Here is a 15,270-nt window from a genome sequence, read left to right on the forward strand (position 1 = left end):
GTCTCTGTTTTAAATTACAAGTCTCCAGGTAGCAACAATTTTTTTGTTAAAAGAGGAAAACTTATGAGGCAGCATAACAGCAAAATGTACAAGATTTCTACTGCACAATTTCAGCTGTCACTGCTACGTCTGAAGCAACTGAAGGACAATTAAGCACCAACTGAAACACAAAAACTTACTTAAGATAAGATCATCTTCCATTTCTTCATCATCACTCTCTAACTGTGCACCATCATCATCTTCAGTGCTTTCTGCATCCTCCTCTTCATCAACCCACTGCCCTGGAAGCAACCCAGCTGCATTGTAGGAATTACAAAGGGGGCCAACTATGTGAGTGATGAAAGATTCCTGCAGTTTCGCCAGCTGGGGAGAAGAACGATCCATGAAGGGGCTTATAGGTAATCCAAGACTTGCTTCCTCATCACCCTGAAAAAGAAATGAAAAAACTTATCAGAATTTCTCACAAAATTCACTTTAAATCCTTTTTTTAAATATTGCTTTTAATGAACTGAGTAATCTCCAGCTTCCCCATGAGCGGAAGCACACGGAAAGGCACTGATCTCTTCTCTCCAGTGAGCAGCGACAGGACCCAATGGAACAGCATAAAACTCTGTCAGAGGAGGTTTAGGCTGGATATTAGGGAAAGGTTCTTCACCCAGAGGGCGGTTGGGCAGTGGAAGAGCTCCCCAGGGCAGTGCTCACAGCACCAGCCTGACAGAGCTCAAGAAGCTTTTGGACAATGCTCTGAGGCACATGACGTGATTTTTGGGATATCCTGTGAAGAGATAAGAGTTAGGCTTTGATGATGTCTGTGATCCCTTCCAACTCAGATATTCTGATTCCATGAACCACCACATGGATTGTATCTTTTTACTGGGGAGAATAATTGAACTGTGTGGACTAAGTGAATGAAAATGTAATTAGGCCAATTTAAGATAAAGACACATTGTGGCTCAGACTTGCACAGTCCATAATCCTCCCTCCAGCTTTGCTTGTGTCTGCATGGAGAACTAGTTCTACGGGAGCTGCTATTCCTCTGCCTTTACAAGATGGCTTAGAGTAGGCAGACACTCAACTTTAATTGATGAACTGATGAACAGAGAAAGTGGCAGAGTAATCAGCCACAGCAAGGCATGCTGGTAATGGCATCCCCTGCAAAGCCACAGGAGAATGAAATGAGCTATAACATCCAGAGTAAAGTGGTTTGTTTTGCTGTTTTGTTTGGGATTTTTTTCCCCACCATTTTATAAATTGGAGAAGAAAAACACTGAACAGTTGCTCATCGAAAAATCTGAGCTATAATTACTTATCTCAGCACTTCCATGGACCTGAGAGCTTTAGAGCTGAACACACGTTCAGCCTTGTGAATTTTGAACATATTCTTTCACCTAGAAACACATCTGTGAACTCAGCTTATGAAAGTGGAAGAAGTTATTTTGATTTATTAGCATCATCCTAAAGAAAGAAGCCCTCCCTGTTAAAAATCCCCTGATACCTGAAAAATGGAGAATACTGGCTGGGAGCTTGTTTTCCAACAACATTATTAGAAACTAAAAGATCATGCAAGTAAGCTACCTGTGAAGATAAATTTTAGAATTCACAATGACAAGATAGAAATACCTCACCTGAAGATTTAAAACAAAGAATAAAGCTTAATTTAGTTAAACCACTGGTAAAACACGAAGTATTATCTGCCCATCATTAAAAAGAGAAAATTGCTCTTTCCACACACCTGCTCATAAAATTCGTTGACAATGCCTTCAGTCCATTTCAGATGCAGGTCTCTGATTTTGGCTGGGCCATTGATATCAGCCAGTTTGATGCATATTTGACAGGCCAGCAGACGATCGTTCTCATTGCTCCATTCTATGCCACTGCTGTTCATGTCATTGACCTGAGGGAGGCACAGACATCTGGTTCAAACTATTCAGCCATGGGTTCATTAGGCAACCTACAAACCATCTACAGCTGGTTTGTGCAAAGGAAATATTCTACTTGCATTTTAATAGCTTAAATTTAAATAAAATAAAACTTTAAATGTAAGTAATTAAAACTAACAATTACTGAGAAGCAGTGATAAAATCTGTATATCAAGATCAGATCAGTGCAGACACTAAAGTGGAACAAACCTTGGCATTAAATTCTGCAAGGAAATCAAAATGCTTCTTGAGGTCTGTGGCAAGGATTGCTTCAATCACTAAGAAACGAAAGCGCTTGAACTCCACGTGATCAAGGTTCGATAAAAAGTTGTATTCTGGTCGTGATAAGAAAAGATTCCAGGCAGATGCAGCATGGTGATTTTCTAGGACTGATCTGTCATTGTAGAGAACAGCCTACAGGGAAAAAAAAACAAGTGAAGAATTGTAAATTACACAGAGAAGTTTTCAAGTTATCATTAAATATTCTGGAATTTCAGGGCTAGACAGAAACAACACTAGGTAAATATTAAAAAAAAAATTATGCTTTGTCATCTAGTTTTGAGGTTAAACTGACACAAAAATTACAGATGAGGGAAACCCCCTCCCAAACCTAACAATTAGCAATGTTCTTTTTTTCTTTAAAAGTCCTTAACGGTGTCTTAGCTACATTCAGACTGTAGGCACACATATAAAAACTACTTAAGACTTTGCACCGTGTATGTGTGGAGCAGTGTGTGTTTTATGTCACACAGTGATGTAAAAAAGAAAACAAGAAAAAAAAGAAATCTAAGTATTTGCTTTAATTCCTCTTAATTGTGTTGGAAAAGCAAAAACAACAAAAACCCCAACCCAACAAAAACAAAGAAATAAACAAAAAACCCATAACAAATAAAAACCCCACTAGAAAAAATACTCCAAAATACATAAGAACTGTCATAATGGAAAATGGTGCAAATTATCACTAGTTTTCAATGGGCTGTGTTTAATACTAATGCAGAAATTTTAACTGTAACCCAGCTTACTAAAATATAAAAACAGTAGCAGATTTTACTCACAGCTTCCACGTTTATAAAAAACACTCTATGAAATCATTAATTCAATACAGATTAAACAGAACCTGATAAAAACTTCATTTTGCCAATGGTTTTTGCAATTTTTTGAAGAATGCTTGTATTTTTTAGACTTGGTCATGGGTGTCTGTGTAGTTTGGTGTTGTTCCTCCTTGTATGCTGTTTTCAGCAGAAATACATAATTGCCTACATCCTAAACTCCCTTTGTAATAAGGAGTTGTTGAAAACTGATTAGAAAGTTCATTTTCAAAGTATTTGTCTCCTAAAAAGCTGTACCATTTGTTGTTGTTACTATTATTTAAGTTTCTTGTCTGTAGCTTACTAAGAGATCCAAGTAGCCATCATAGTTGATTAGGCCAGCTCTCCATGAAATAATCCTTTATCCTGCACTGGTTTATGTTGTTATTTTCAATTTTGCAAATTGAAAGTTGTTTCTGCATGCATACACAACCAGCACATAAAAACACATCAGAATTTAACAGGAAAGAAGAATAAAAATATTACACAAGTATAGTACACATTAATTTCCCCATTTCTTAAATCAGGCCTTAAATACTTCAATCCTAAACAACTTCCTTTAAAGATATAGAATAGAAAAAAATTTCTTTATACTGATTTCAGACAGAAAGAAGTGATTTTCTGTGTGAAGAGGTTCCTACCTGAGGTGCATTTGTGGCCACTAGAAAAGCATTTGTACGTCCAGGATGATCATAGTCGTGCATGGCAGCTGCTACATACAAAGCCATCAATTCCAAAGCAGGAATGTTGGAAGCCAGGCAGCCATAACTGTCATCAGTAATAGGACAGCTTTTTGAAGAAGTGTAGCTGACTTGAACTGGGGCAATACCACTGGCTTCATCTAAAAAAATTCAAAGTACAAAACCAGAATATTTTTTAGAACAGTATTTCTTACATATTTGTAATAGATTATAAATGTGAATAAACAGCCAGACACTGTTGCAAACACGGTATAGTTATCCTTGCTGTCCTGAAGCTGAATAATTGTTAAAGACTAATATTTTAAAAAAGAAAATTAATGATAATTTTTATAAATTAACAATTTTGAAGAAAAGTTGAAGTGCCATTGAGTTGCAAATTTGTAGCACTAACAGAGCATTCTATGGTTTGTCTCCAACCTGAATTTGTCAAAAAAAAAAAATTAATCAGCACTTTCCTTAGTATTTCTATAATTTTCCCATTTCATGAACTTGCAAACCTACAGGAAAACTTGGAGGAGGGCAGTGGAAACTACTGCAAAAGAAATTCACTCCATTAATTCAGAAATATTTGCATGATAAGAAGATTCACAGTTTTATTATCATCTTTCCCACGGTCAAAGTCACTACTTAAAAAAAAGGGAAAAGAAATAGCACTTATTTTATCAATGCATAATATCAAAGGAACTCCCTTGCCTTAATAGAATAAGCAAGGATTAAAAGCCTGAAAATATTTATACTGAAAGAGTTTCCCAGCAATATGATTATAATTTCTTCTTTTTTCTTTTTTTTGTAGAGGAGAGTAAAATTATTGTTATCACTTTTCTCCAGTTAAGTCTCCAGTCCCAACCCATTTACCACTCGGAGAAGTTTAAGGCAACAGGGTGCAATCAATAGATAGGGACAAACTTGGATAAAAAGAGAAAATCCCAGCCCAGAAAATTAAAAGCCACATGATTTGTCTGGTCTTTTTCTACTACACATATAAAACAGAGTTCTTGGGGAATGCTTGATTTTCATTTTTCTGAAATACAAAACATTTAGCATCAAAGTCTATGTTTACAATCTTTTTTTTAATCCTTTTCTTATAGTATACAATTAGGTAAAAATTACAAATTCTAAATTTAAAAGTTTGTTCTATGAAGTCACAGACCTCAAAAGCAGGCTTCACTGGAAGTACCTTCACACAACATTTGAATTTGGAGATAATATTTCCTTTTCAAGGATGCTCTTATGCAGCTATTTTTGGGGCAGTCACTTAAGTGTTTGAAAGTCTGCATGTGATACCTAACTGAAAATTCTAAAACATTAATTTTTATACTGAAGCCATTAAGGAGAACTTCAATTTAGTTAAATACTTTGGTATTTTTTCTTTGGTCAATTTAACTTTCCAATAAAGTTAAGAAATATTAGCCTAATGTATTTCAAATGCTAAAAATACCCTGACTGTGGCAGAATACAGAGGTTTCATTCAGTATAGAAAATTTATTAAGTGAACCAGTTTTCTTGGCTAACAAACTAACCATTACTCATCTACTAATTTTTCTAAAAGTCAATTGCATGGTATTTCTGAACGGTGTGTGCTTTGTGATTTTTTTCTACTTATATTAAAGTACCAAAAAAAAAAAAAAAAAGTGAGTCATAAGAATAATTCAATATTTTCTTCCAGTGCAATTTGGTTTACCTGCTGTAGGTTCATTATAACATCCTTCAGCAAAACAAAAATAGCCTGTGTGAATACACACCTATTTCACTCTCCATTATGTGCTCATTACGGATTTGCTGGAATCCAGGAATGGGCCGCGTGGTCAGGTACCACACTGCATGGAGAACATCCGTGGCATGGATACGATTGTGATCTGAAAATCAGCAAGATACAATTAAAAAACTGCTATCTGAAATGGCATCACATGGAATAATAAAAAAAAAACAAGAAAAGAAATGTACAAAATGTATTATAAGTGAGATTTGGATTAAATCTAAAAGGAAAAATTGAGTTTAAAATGTTAGTGGTAGATAGATGTATCACTGAACATTTTTAAGAAGGCAGTTAGATAAACAAACAGTGTCTATGTACACTTCATCCTGCCTGGGCCTCAGGAAGGGATTAAATGGCCTTTTAAATCAATAATGGTGAGAAACAAGCATGGCCTGCAATCTGATACCTACACGCACCTGGGCTGGGCAAACATCTGTGGAGTGGGGACGTGTGGTTTTTGTTTTGTTTACCAATAAATTTGGCTGTTCTGCACAACAAGGTGAATAACTACCATCAAAATTCACTATTTTCTTTTCATTTTATTTAAGACCTCATCCAAATTTCTGTTAAATCAGCAACTATTCTCCCACTGACTTCAGTGTGTTTGATTCAACCACTAATTTAAATTCTCTAAGACTATCTTCAAACTCCAAATTAACAAATTCAGTTTTAGAGTCCACCCACTTTGCCCTGCAATTCTCTAGACCAGTTCTAATCTCTGTCAAGTGCATTCACTAAAAACACACTAAGCAGCCCAGAAATACAAATTCCCACACCAAAGGAGAGCCACTGACATCAAAATTCCATCTGTAACGAGAGAGAACTTACAGGGAATATCCCGGTAGCCGTTTTCCAGCGCACAGAAGTAATTCATAAATTCTTGAGTGGGGATTTTGAAAATTTCAAACAAGCCAGTGTCTTGAAACAAGGTATATGTAACCTAAACAAAGATTAAAATTAATTTAAATCTGAAAGATTTAAATATTGTTGCATGTTCTGCTTTTTCAGCTTTAAAAATATTCTTGTTTTTAAAATTGTACTTGCCGACAGACATGGAAATCACTGAAATTCCACAAAAGAATTATTGGAGTGCTATTGTCAGAGAGATATATTTAATACATTTTTATCATAAAAATGTGGATTTTTATAATCCTCTCAATAAATAATAATAAAAGCTATTATTTCATTACTGATAATTCTATGCACAACTGATTTCTAATAATATACCCCATTTTTCAGAAGGGTAAATTAGCCATACTTTATTCTATTAGTGACCTAAAAAGAAGAAATTTATATTCAGACCTATTATTCAAAACTTAAAATTATTTAATTATAACAGCAAACTCATTAATACTAAAACAAAACAAAGAAAAACAAACAACACCAGCCCCCCCAATACACTCAAAAACTGGTTGTTTCAGAGACTTTGGCAAAGAGAGCCTATTTCCTGTATTTATTATGATTTCTCTTGAGTGTTTTTAACAAAACTAGCTGGTAAATGAAGAAGTATTTCAAAAAGGTACTCAGAACTTCCATCTATGTATATAGACCATATATCATTATTTACATGTAGAACTTGGTGTACTTCAAAGGCCATTCCCCACCCACCCCCCCTCCAAGGCTGAAAATACTTTTTAAAAAGTTTAAAACAAGTCACTGCTACTCATTTTTATAACTTTCTTTTTCCTAGACACAGGAGAGGAACAAGAAGTTCTGAAGTGTGGGAGGTGCTCAGAGGAACAGGAGCTGCAAAATTAGGGGGCATCACTCCAGGGTGGAAAACTAAGATACTGGAAATAAAACTGTTTAGCGGTCAGATCAGAAGCTCCATGATTGCTAAATCCACTCTAAATAAAGAGGCAGAAGCTTCCAGATGACCTTGATGAATGGGAGAAGCTGGGGAAGAGCAAACAGGATCCTATTCTTGCACCTGCCAGCAGGATTGGCTTCAGCAAACATGAAAATGCACAGAAATAAATCAGAAAGAGATAAAAGGGATACTACGTGCAGAAAGCAGAATGGAAAAAACTCCATTGTTTGTAGGATCAAGAGGCAAAAGGCTGCTGAAAAGATCACTTCTGCTCCCCCACAGGTGGGGTAGAAATATTTTACTGAAATAGAGAAAAAAGCAGTGGTTGCCAAACAGAGTAGTAAATCTGAAAGCAGGAGATAATTCTGCACAGGAAATGGCAGATTATGGCAAAACCTAGTCAGTGTGAGTCTAACCGGTTTACATTGAGAATAAAATTCAGAAAAACTGGAGCATGTTCTCTACATATAAACCATTCATTATGGTTTACAATGTCATGGAGTACATGAGAAGTCATATTTCTGCTATTGAAGATATTCACATAAATGTAATTTCACGTATTCACATGAATGTTGATTGCAAAACTTCTTCATAGTTTAAATAAAGGACAGCTTTACCTACCCTACCTCATATAATAAAGGACAACAAACCTGGCTGAGGATCCTTCCAGACTGATCTCCCATTTCTTTTACAAGGTCAAAAACTTGGAAATTCCAATTGCTCATCTTCTCCATTAGTGAATCATGGTCTAATAACATTGTTTCTAATGTAGAACTCTGTTCCACCTGTATGAGATTAAGAGACTTTATCATCTCTAAAATAACAATGAAAATTAATTTATCAGTTGTGTTGGCAAAAAAAGCCTTGAAAATGATAAATCATTAGTAAATTTATTGAATGGAGCTGCAACTATGGCTATGAGAAAATCATAAATCAATATCACATATAGCACACTTAAAGGCTTGAGTTTTCCTGTTCTGGGCAGCACATTCTGGGGCTGTCTGAGATGGTGCTAAATTTTCCTTCTTATTTATTTTTAGACAAGATGAGTTAATAAAACAAAGCAAAAATATGCATAGGCTAAAACCAAAGATTTACTGAGCTTTAAGAATAGGTTAATTTGACCTATTTTAAAGTTTTTAAAACACTTGATGTATAAACCCAAAATGTTAATAGCACTGTATTGGACATTCATTTGTGTGTCTCACTGCCACTGCTGCATCTTTCATGAAGTTCCAAAAGAAAATAATAGCCAGTGTTTGAGCATGCCCTCTCAACATTAAACCTACACAAATCAATATTGATCAACAAAATCAATACAACCACAAGCTTTCCTGTCATTTGCTAGTGACATTTATGCAAGATAAACAATTGTTAAACAAAAATTTGAATTCCAACCATGCACCATAACCCTTTAGAAATTACTATTTTAGCAATATAAAGGCCTCTTCACAGCAAGTTAGAAATGATAAAGAAATAGTGAATTGAGAAAAGTTATTGCAGGGGGGTTTTTTGGCAATTACATGCTTACAAGCAGTGTATTTTGTGTTTGATCGATCATTTCCTTCCTTTCATCTTTCCTCTTCTCTGTATGGTGGAAAGATTCTTTGGAGACATTAGCACTTGAAATTTCACCTTAAAGAAAACACAGAAATACTATATCAGTAACTGATTTGTAAATTTTTTAACTGATCATACGGATTTGTCACAGAAATATAAGTAATAGCTTGTTTCTAAACCATTTTATTTAGGAAATATGCAAAAAAAGTCATTGAGGACAAAATTTATTAGACAAAACCTATTTGAAGATTAAGAAAAGCTATAAGGATAGTTTTTATTTTAAAAAAAGTGATTAGTTTAGCTTAGTTAGTAAAGGCACTTGATACATGGAATACAGAACTATAAAGGTATTAGTGGAAGCCTGTTTTAAAATCCTTACTATGAAGCAGGCAATATTTCATCTTATTTTGATTATTCTAAAACACAAAACAAAGTAAAATGCATACCTAGGCTAAAATACAAGAAAAATTATGTAAAAATAGTAAAATTTTAATTTAACTGCCTTGGGGAAAAAAAGCAGCAAGCTGATATCAAGTATTTGTCCATTTTGAAATCCCACCTGATTTTCTGTCTCTGTATTCCACAAAGTCTGGTTCTGGTATTGGAACAGGCTTGAGTATCTGACGTCCACAGCTTACAGAATACATGAAAAATATTTACAACATTCAGTAACTTTCTTCTTTTGCTACTGCTGTCTTCTACTGAAAAATATCTGCAGATTACTTTTTTTAAGAAGGCTTGTAAAGGTTCCTTCAACAACTGACCTGAGTATTTTCTCCTAAATTTGGCACACATAGATTTAGTCTGTCCTTAGATAATAATCAGTCATCACCTCCCTCAGACCTAGACCCTGGAATTATTAAACTAGAGCTCATAACTAAGAAAGTATTCAGAAACACAGAATCCAATTCCCAGGTAAGAAACCATCCGTTTCTAAAATTCCACAGAATATTGTTCCTCTACAATAACAGCTGCTGAGAAGGATGGGCCGTGTCAAAGCAGCAACATACATTCAGCATTCTTTATTCTCCCCTGGATAACAGAGTTACAGATTATTATGAGATTTATGCCCTTTTTTAATCCTAGTAGGGGCATAGGTCTTGATTTTTTTGTTTGTTTTTATTTTAATTGCATTCTTTTCAACCCATATGAAACGACTGAAATTATAACAGTTTACAGTACCTGCTACACATATAACCTACAGGTGTTTTAACTGGCTGCTGAAAATCTGGAGAGCTAGGTGTGTGTCCTGGAGGCTTGTGTATATTAATGCTTGGTTTTGTGAGGAAATCAGCAGTGTCAGGGAACTCCACAGGTGACCAGTTGCTGAAAGCCCCGCTGGAGACAGATCCATGGCTTGGTGAACCCACGGGACTCAGGCCAGGAGAAGCACCTTCCAAAACAAACATGACATGGGGTCCAGATGACAATAAATCATTGCTGTTTACAGAGAGAGGATTTAAACCACGAGGGACATGCTGAAGTTATTTCAGTGCTTTGTTTGCATGAAAAAACCTGTGATGTGCCATCCTGTTAGTGTATAAAAGGCATGATCTTACCTGCTCGTCTGGGAGCCATGTGATGAGTCAAGGTCACAGAGGATGATCTTTGCTTTGGTATTGTCAGCAAGTTTGCACCAAAAGACCCGTTTGAGTGAGATCCTTGGCTGAAAAGAAAACAGTAAGGATTGGGTTTTTTTCTTTGTTTCTTATTTTCTCTTCCACTTTTACTAAATAAAATGCTTCTAAAATAGCTACACTGCCCCGTGACAGGTCCCCCATCATTCAAGAACAATACTACAGAGCTGTCAAATTCAAAAGCAGCTAGAAAATATACGTCAATTACATGAAATAAAAACTGCTGTGTACTGATTGAGAGCAACAAAAAACACATCCTAAAATGATGCAGTAAATATACTCAGATTATGCGACAGGTTTTAGTTTCTAACATGCTACTTTCCTTGAACATTTGAAGCAGGCTATTTCCTAACAGATCTGAAGATTGATCACTTTGAAAATACAATTAAAACATTACACAGCCATATAAATTTTGCATATTTAATTAGGTGCTTTATTTACTATAAACTTAAAACTGAAGCTGTTTTTGACATCAAAGTGTGTTTTGCTTCACTGGCTAAATCCTTAAACTCGATTGCTCAATCCTGCCATCTGCTGTTCTACACAGAAATTTCACTCCATGATTTAAAACTTTCTTTCCTTTAGGGAACAAAAATGTAACATGCAATTAAAAATAACTATATGTCTTTACTTCAAAGTGAAAATAGTTAATGCAAAACTATTTTTCTTCAGGAGGGGAATATAGTTTTTACCAAAACAGATTTAATCTTTCTTAAGCCGATGGCAAAAAAAGTCCATTACAGAAATAATACCTGATCTCCCACCATTAGTTTAAATACATGAATATGAAAAATGAGTACAAGAATAAACATGGATTTATTTCTATGTATCTCCAACTACTGGAAAGGGTCCAGTGGAGGCCATAAGATGATGAGGGATCTGGAGCATCTCCCATATAAGGAGAGACTGCAGGAGCTGGGCCTGGTTAGTTGAGAGAAGGCTGAGAGGGGATCTCATCAAGGTATATAAATATCTCAAAGGAGGGCTAAGAGGACGATGCCAGACACTTTTCAGTGCTGCCCAGCAAGAGGAGGAGAAGCAATGGCCATAAACTAAAACATGAGAAGCTTCACCTCAACATGAGGAAGAACTTTACATTTGGAGCTTGTGTTTGAATGAGAAACCAAGTCAAACATCTGCATACAAATAAAAGAGAAGAGCGGCTTTTGAATAGTAAGGAAAGTGAGGAAGCCCTCTGTAAACATACACTGAGACTGCAGCAGGAGGGCTGAGCCTCAAATTGAAATCCCATGGTTGCTAAGGTTAAAGCAATTTCTCTGGTCCCTGGTTATTTCCAGTGGATACAGCTGGGGAGGTTCATCTGGACACCAGCAACCAGGTCAGCATGAAAGTACACTCTTTTAATGATTACTACTGCTCATATTAGAATCTTCAATTGTACTTCATACACAAACTACAATTAAGTTTAACAATGTCAAAACTTAAAGATCATCTTTTATTCAAGGGGGAAAAAACACTGAAAGGGACAAATTATTCAAGTGGTTCACTTTCATATTAAATATAATGCTGATAAGTAAATTCTTGGACATGTGTATATAAATTCCCATCTACTACTAATAATTACCAGTTATCAGCATAATTCACATTTTCTTTTTTAAGAATGCATGTTATACTTCCCTTATGACCTATGTAGAACCATTTAAAGGAAAAAAAAAACAAACAGAAAAACCAAACCAAGTAAAAAACCCAAATAAACAGCCAAACAAAAAACCAAAACAAAACCTACAAAACAAGAAAAGCAAAACCACACACATTTTTACAGATTTCAGAAGCAAAGGCATACTCATTTATACATTTAAATAAAATTAAATGTGTGAATTTTCACTAATATAAAACACTATACAAAAAGGAAAAAAAAACCATTCGTCTCAATCCTATTTCAGAATGTTATCTTAATTCTGGAAATAAAAGCTCTATCTGCAGCATATTTACTAACAAGTAGAGATTACTACCTTAATATATCTTACACCTTGCTTGATGACTGGAGGAATCATAAACATTATAATGCCCACAGCAGCGGCTACAACCACAAGAAAATTGTCTCACCTTTTTAATTCTGCATGGGTATATGGAAGTTGGCAAATGATACATACATTAAACAAAAAGAAGGAAGCAGACAGAGACTAGTTAGAGACTAGTTAGAGACTGGTTTGTTTCGCAATCATGTATGCTGGACTTTTTTTTTCATTTCTTACTCCAGCTTATATCAAGGCCTACTTACTATGACAGAGCACACTATTTAACCTCAGAACAATCTGATTTCTACTTAAGATCAACCTGAGTTACACAGCATAGTACATCATTAACTTTTCCAGTTTATGCTGGCAGAATTTGGAGCTTAATTCACAAGACTTTACATCCAATACTTCTGCTGCCAAGTTCCAGCATTATTATTGCCCTTGAAAGGCTGTTCAGTGCTTACCTGGTTGTGTTATATTCCTGATGGGATCTCTTGCCAATGCTACTCCTTTCCCATCTGGATGATGCTGATTCCATAGATGACAAGCCAGAAACTCCTGAGGATCGTCTCAGCTGTGGGGTTGGCAGGCTGCTCCTGCTACTTAATCCCTGTTGAGTAATTTGACCGTGGTTAAAATCCATGGAAGTAAAAGCAGATGTTAAAATTTTACTTATGGTTTGTAAGGGCTATTTATTGCTAATTTTTATAGTGAAACAGTTAATGTGGTACCTTATCATAGGTATGGTCTCTTACTCCAGGTGGGGGTCTTCAAGGGCAACAAGGCCAGGAGAGAAGAGATGTGCACACTCAGGGGTTTGCCTAGACAACTTTTACTTGCCTTGACTGTGAAATCTCTTAAAATCATGACTGCTAATAACAGCAGAAACCCACCCATCTGGCAAGCATTCTACTGTCATACACTAGGAAAGCTGGGGACAGTTCTAGGGACTGTCCTGATGGAAGTGGAAACAGTTTCTGTTGCAGAGTAGCCTTGCAATGTTTTTTGTATTTTTTTTTTTCTGAATACTGGGCAGTTCACACTTCCAAGAAACCCAAGGGGAAGGACTAGCATTAGATAAGCAGTTATGACTAGCCCAAGATCTGAAGTCCAGTTACACTCTCTTCCCTGTTTTTAATTTCCTTCCTATAGAGGAGAACAGGCAGCTCACCACTGAATCATGGAATGGTCTGTCTTGGAAAGGACCTTAAAGATCCTAAAGTTCCAACCCACCGTGCCATGGACAGGGACACCTTTCCCTAGACCAGATTGCTCACAGCCCCATCCAGCCTGGCCTAATACCCAATCTAATCCTGCCCTCTCAGTTTGAAGCCATTTCCCCCTGTCCTGTCACTACATGCATGTGTAAATTCTCTCTCTACCTTTCCTACAGGCTCCCTTCAGGTACTGGAAGATCACAATTAGGTCACCCCAAAGCCTTCTCTTTTCCAGGCTGAACAATCACAGTTCTCTCAAACATTACTTGGAGGAGAGGTGCTTCAACCCTCTAATCAACTTGATGACCCCCTAATCAATTTGAAAATTAAAACTGAACACACTTTGGAAGCCAGTCAGGGAAGAGAAATAAAATTTACATAATCTACAGCAAAAAAAAATATGGAGGAGACTTTCTATATTCCAAGTCAGGGAAAGAGAGAGTGGGAGCCTTTCAAAATCATCCATTTTGAAGAAATACTTTTATAATATTTTCTTTGCTGTGCTATAACCTGAAATTTTTGTTCACTTACCTGGTTTTTAAAAGCAATCTTTCTCTTACTGTAGCATACATAGGGGGAAATATTTGAGCTTACTCTTAAACATACCAAAGCCAAAGAATTATTGAATGACTGTGGCAAGCACTAGGCAAATTTCTAGACAGAAAATCCCCAGAACTCGAAGAAAAAGTTCCTTTTTCGGAAGGAGAAAAAGAGAGCAGCTGCAAAAAAGCATAATATTTCAATCTCACATACTCTCTATAACTGGTCTCCAGAAACGAATATTTTTCATTTCACACTATTTTGACTAGCTACAAAGAAATTTTAAAAATCAAAATGTATGCCAATCCTTAGCAACTTTTAAAGAAATCCACAAAGAAAAAAATGCTGAATGATCCCTGCCCAACTGATTTCTGCAGGTATCCATGTGACAATACAACAAATTTCATACTGCAGTGGTTCTCTAGGATCTTCCACAGAGTAACCTGCAGACACTGAGTTTTTCACCTCAAAATATGGCACCCAGCAGATACTCCACAGGCTGAATCAGGCTCCAAAATACTAAACCAACCAGATGATCAGTTTGGGCCAAGTTGCCCACTTCCTGGAAATGTAAACAATTACAGGGCATGTCCCAGAGCAGCCTCCACAACAAATAGCCTCAGGCTCTCAATACTGGGCTAGTAATATTAGCTCTGGTGCTCTGCAGCTGAGTTTCTAGATCATAAATTTTTTCCCACCACATTCTTTAGTATTTCATATAGTAACTACACTCTTGCTTTCACTTATTAACCCTGGGTAATAGAGAAGTGACCATAGATTTTCCACTGGTCTCATAAAGTGATTTGCTGAAGAAAAAGAAGGGATACTTTTCCTCTTACATAGCTGATTTGCTTCTGTGTGATGGCTGGTTTGCTGTCCACAAGAGTAAATTTCTTGGGGAAGAAAGGTCAATGAAAAAACCACACTGACAGTAATGGTTAGATAAAGAATGTAGAAGAATAAGGAACAGCCCTCTTTGTCCCATATCATGAGACTATAACACCTTCAGTTTATATTTGCTGTTATTTTGAGGAATGTTGTGGTCAGGGTGCAGACCAGTGCT

General features: G+C 36.1%; 1 protein-coding gene across 1 annotated transcript in view; it reads right to left on the reverse strand.

Annotated features, from left to right (window-relative positions):
* Positions 1-15,270, reverse strand: part of PDE3B (phosphodiesterase 3B) — an 82,495-nt gene that overhangs the window by 2,113 nt on the left and 65,112 nt on the right. Inside the window, exons 4-15 of the mRNA XM_084208164.1 lie at positions 12,915-13,060; positions 10,394-10,500; positions 10,017-10,227; positions 9,394-9,467; positions 8,806-8,909; positions 7,925-8,059; positions 6,293-6,404; positions 5,451-5,564; positions 3,649-3,848; positions 2,130-2,333; positions 1,733-1,894; positions 180-426 (exon numbers count right to left, since the gene is read on the reverse strand). Of these exons, the coding sequence (XP_084064290.1) occupies positions 180-426; positions 1,733-1,894; positions 2,130-2,333; positions 3,649-3,848; positions 5,451-5,564; positions 6,293-6,404; positions 7,925-8,059; positions 8,806-8,909; positions 9,394-9,467; positions 10,017-10,227; positions 10,394-10,500; positions 12,915-13,060 (1,816 nt within the window). The remainder of the gene's footprint in view (positions 1-179; positions 427-1,732; positions 1,895-2,129; positions 2,334-3,648; positions 3,849-5,450; positions 5,565-6,292; positions 6,405-7,924; positions 8,060-8,805; positions 8,910-9,393; positions 9,468-10,016; positions 10,228-10,393; positions 10,501-12,914; positions 13,061-15,270) is intronic.

This window comes from Fringilla coelebs, assembly GCF_963513975.1.
Source record: "Fringilla coelebs genome assembly, chromosome: 6".
In the NCBI taxonomy this organism is placed as follows: Eukaryota; Metazoa; Chordata; class Aves; order Passeriformes; family Fringillidae; genus Fringilla; species Fringilla coelebs.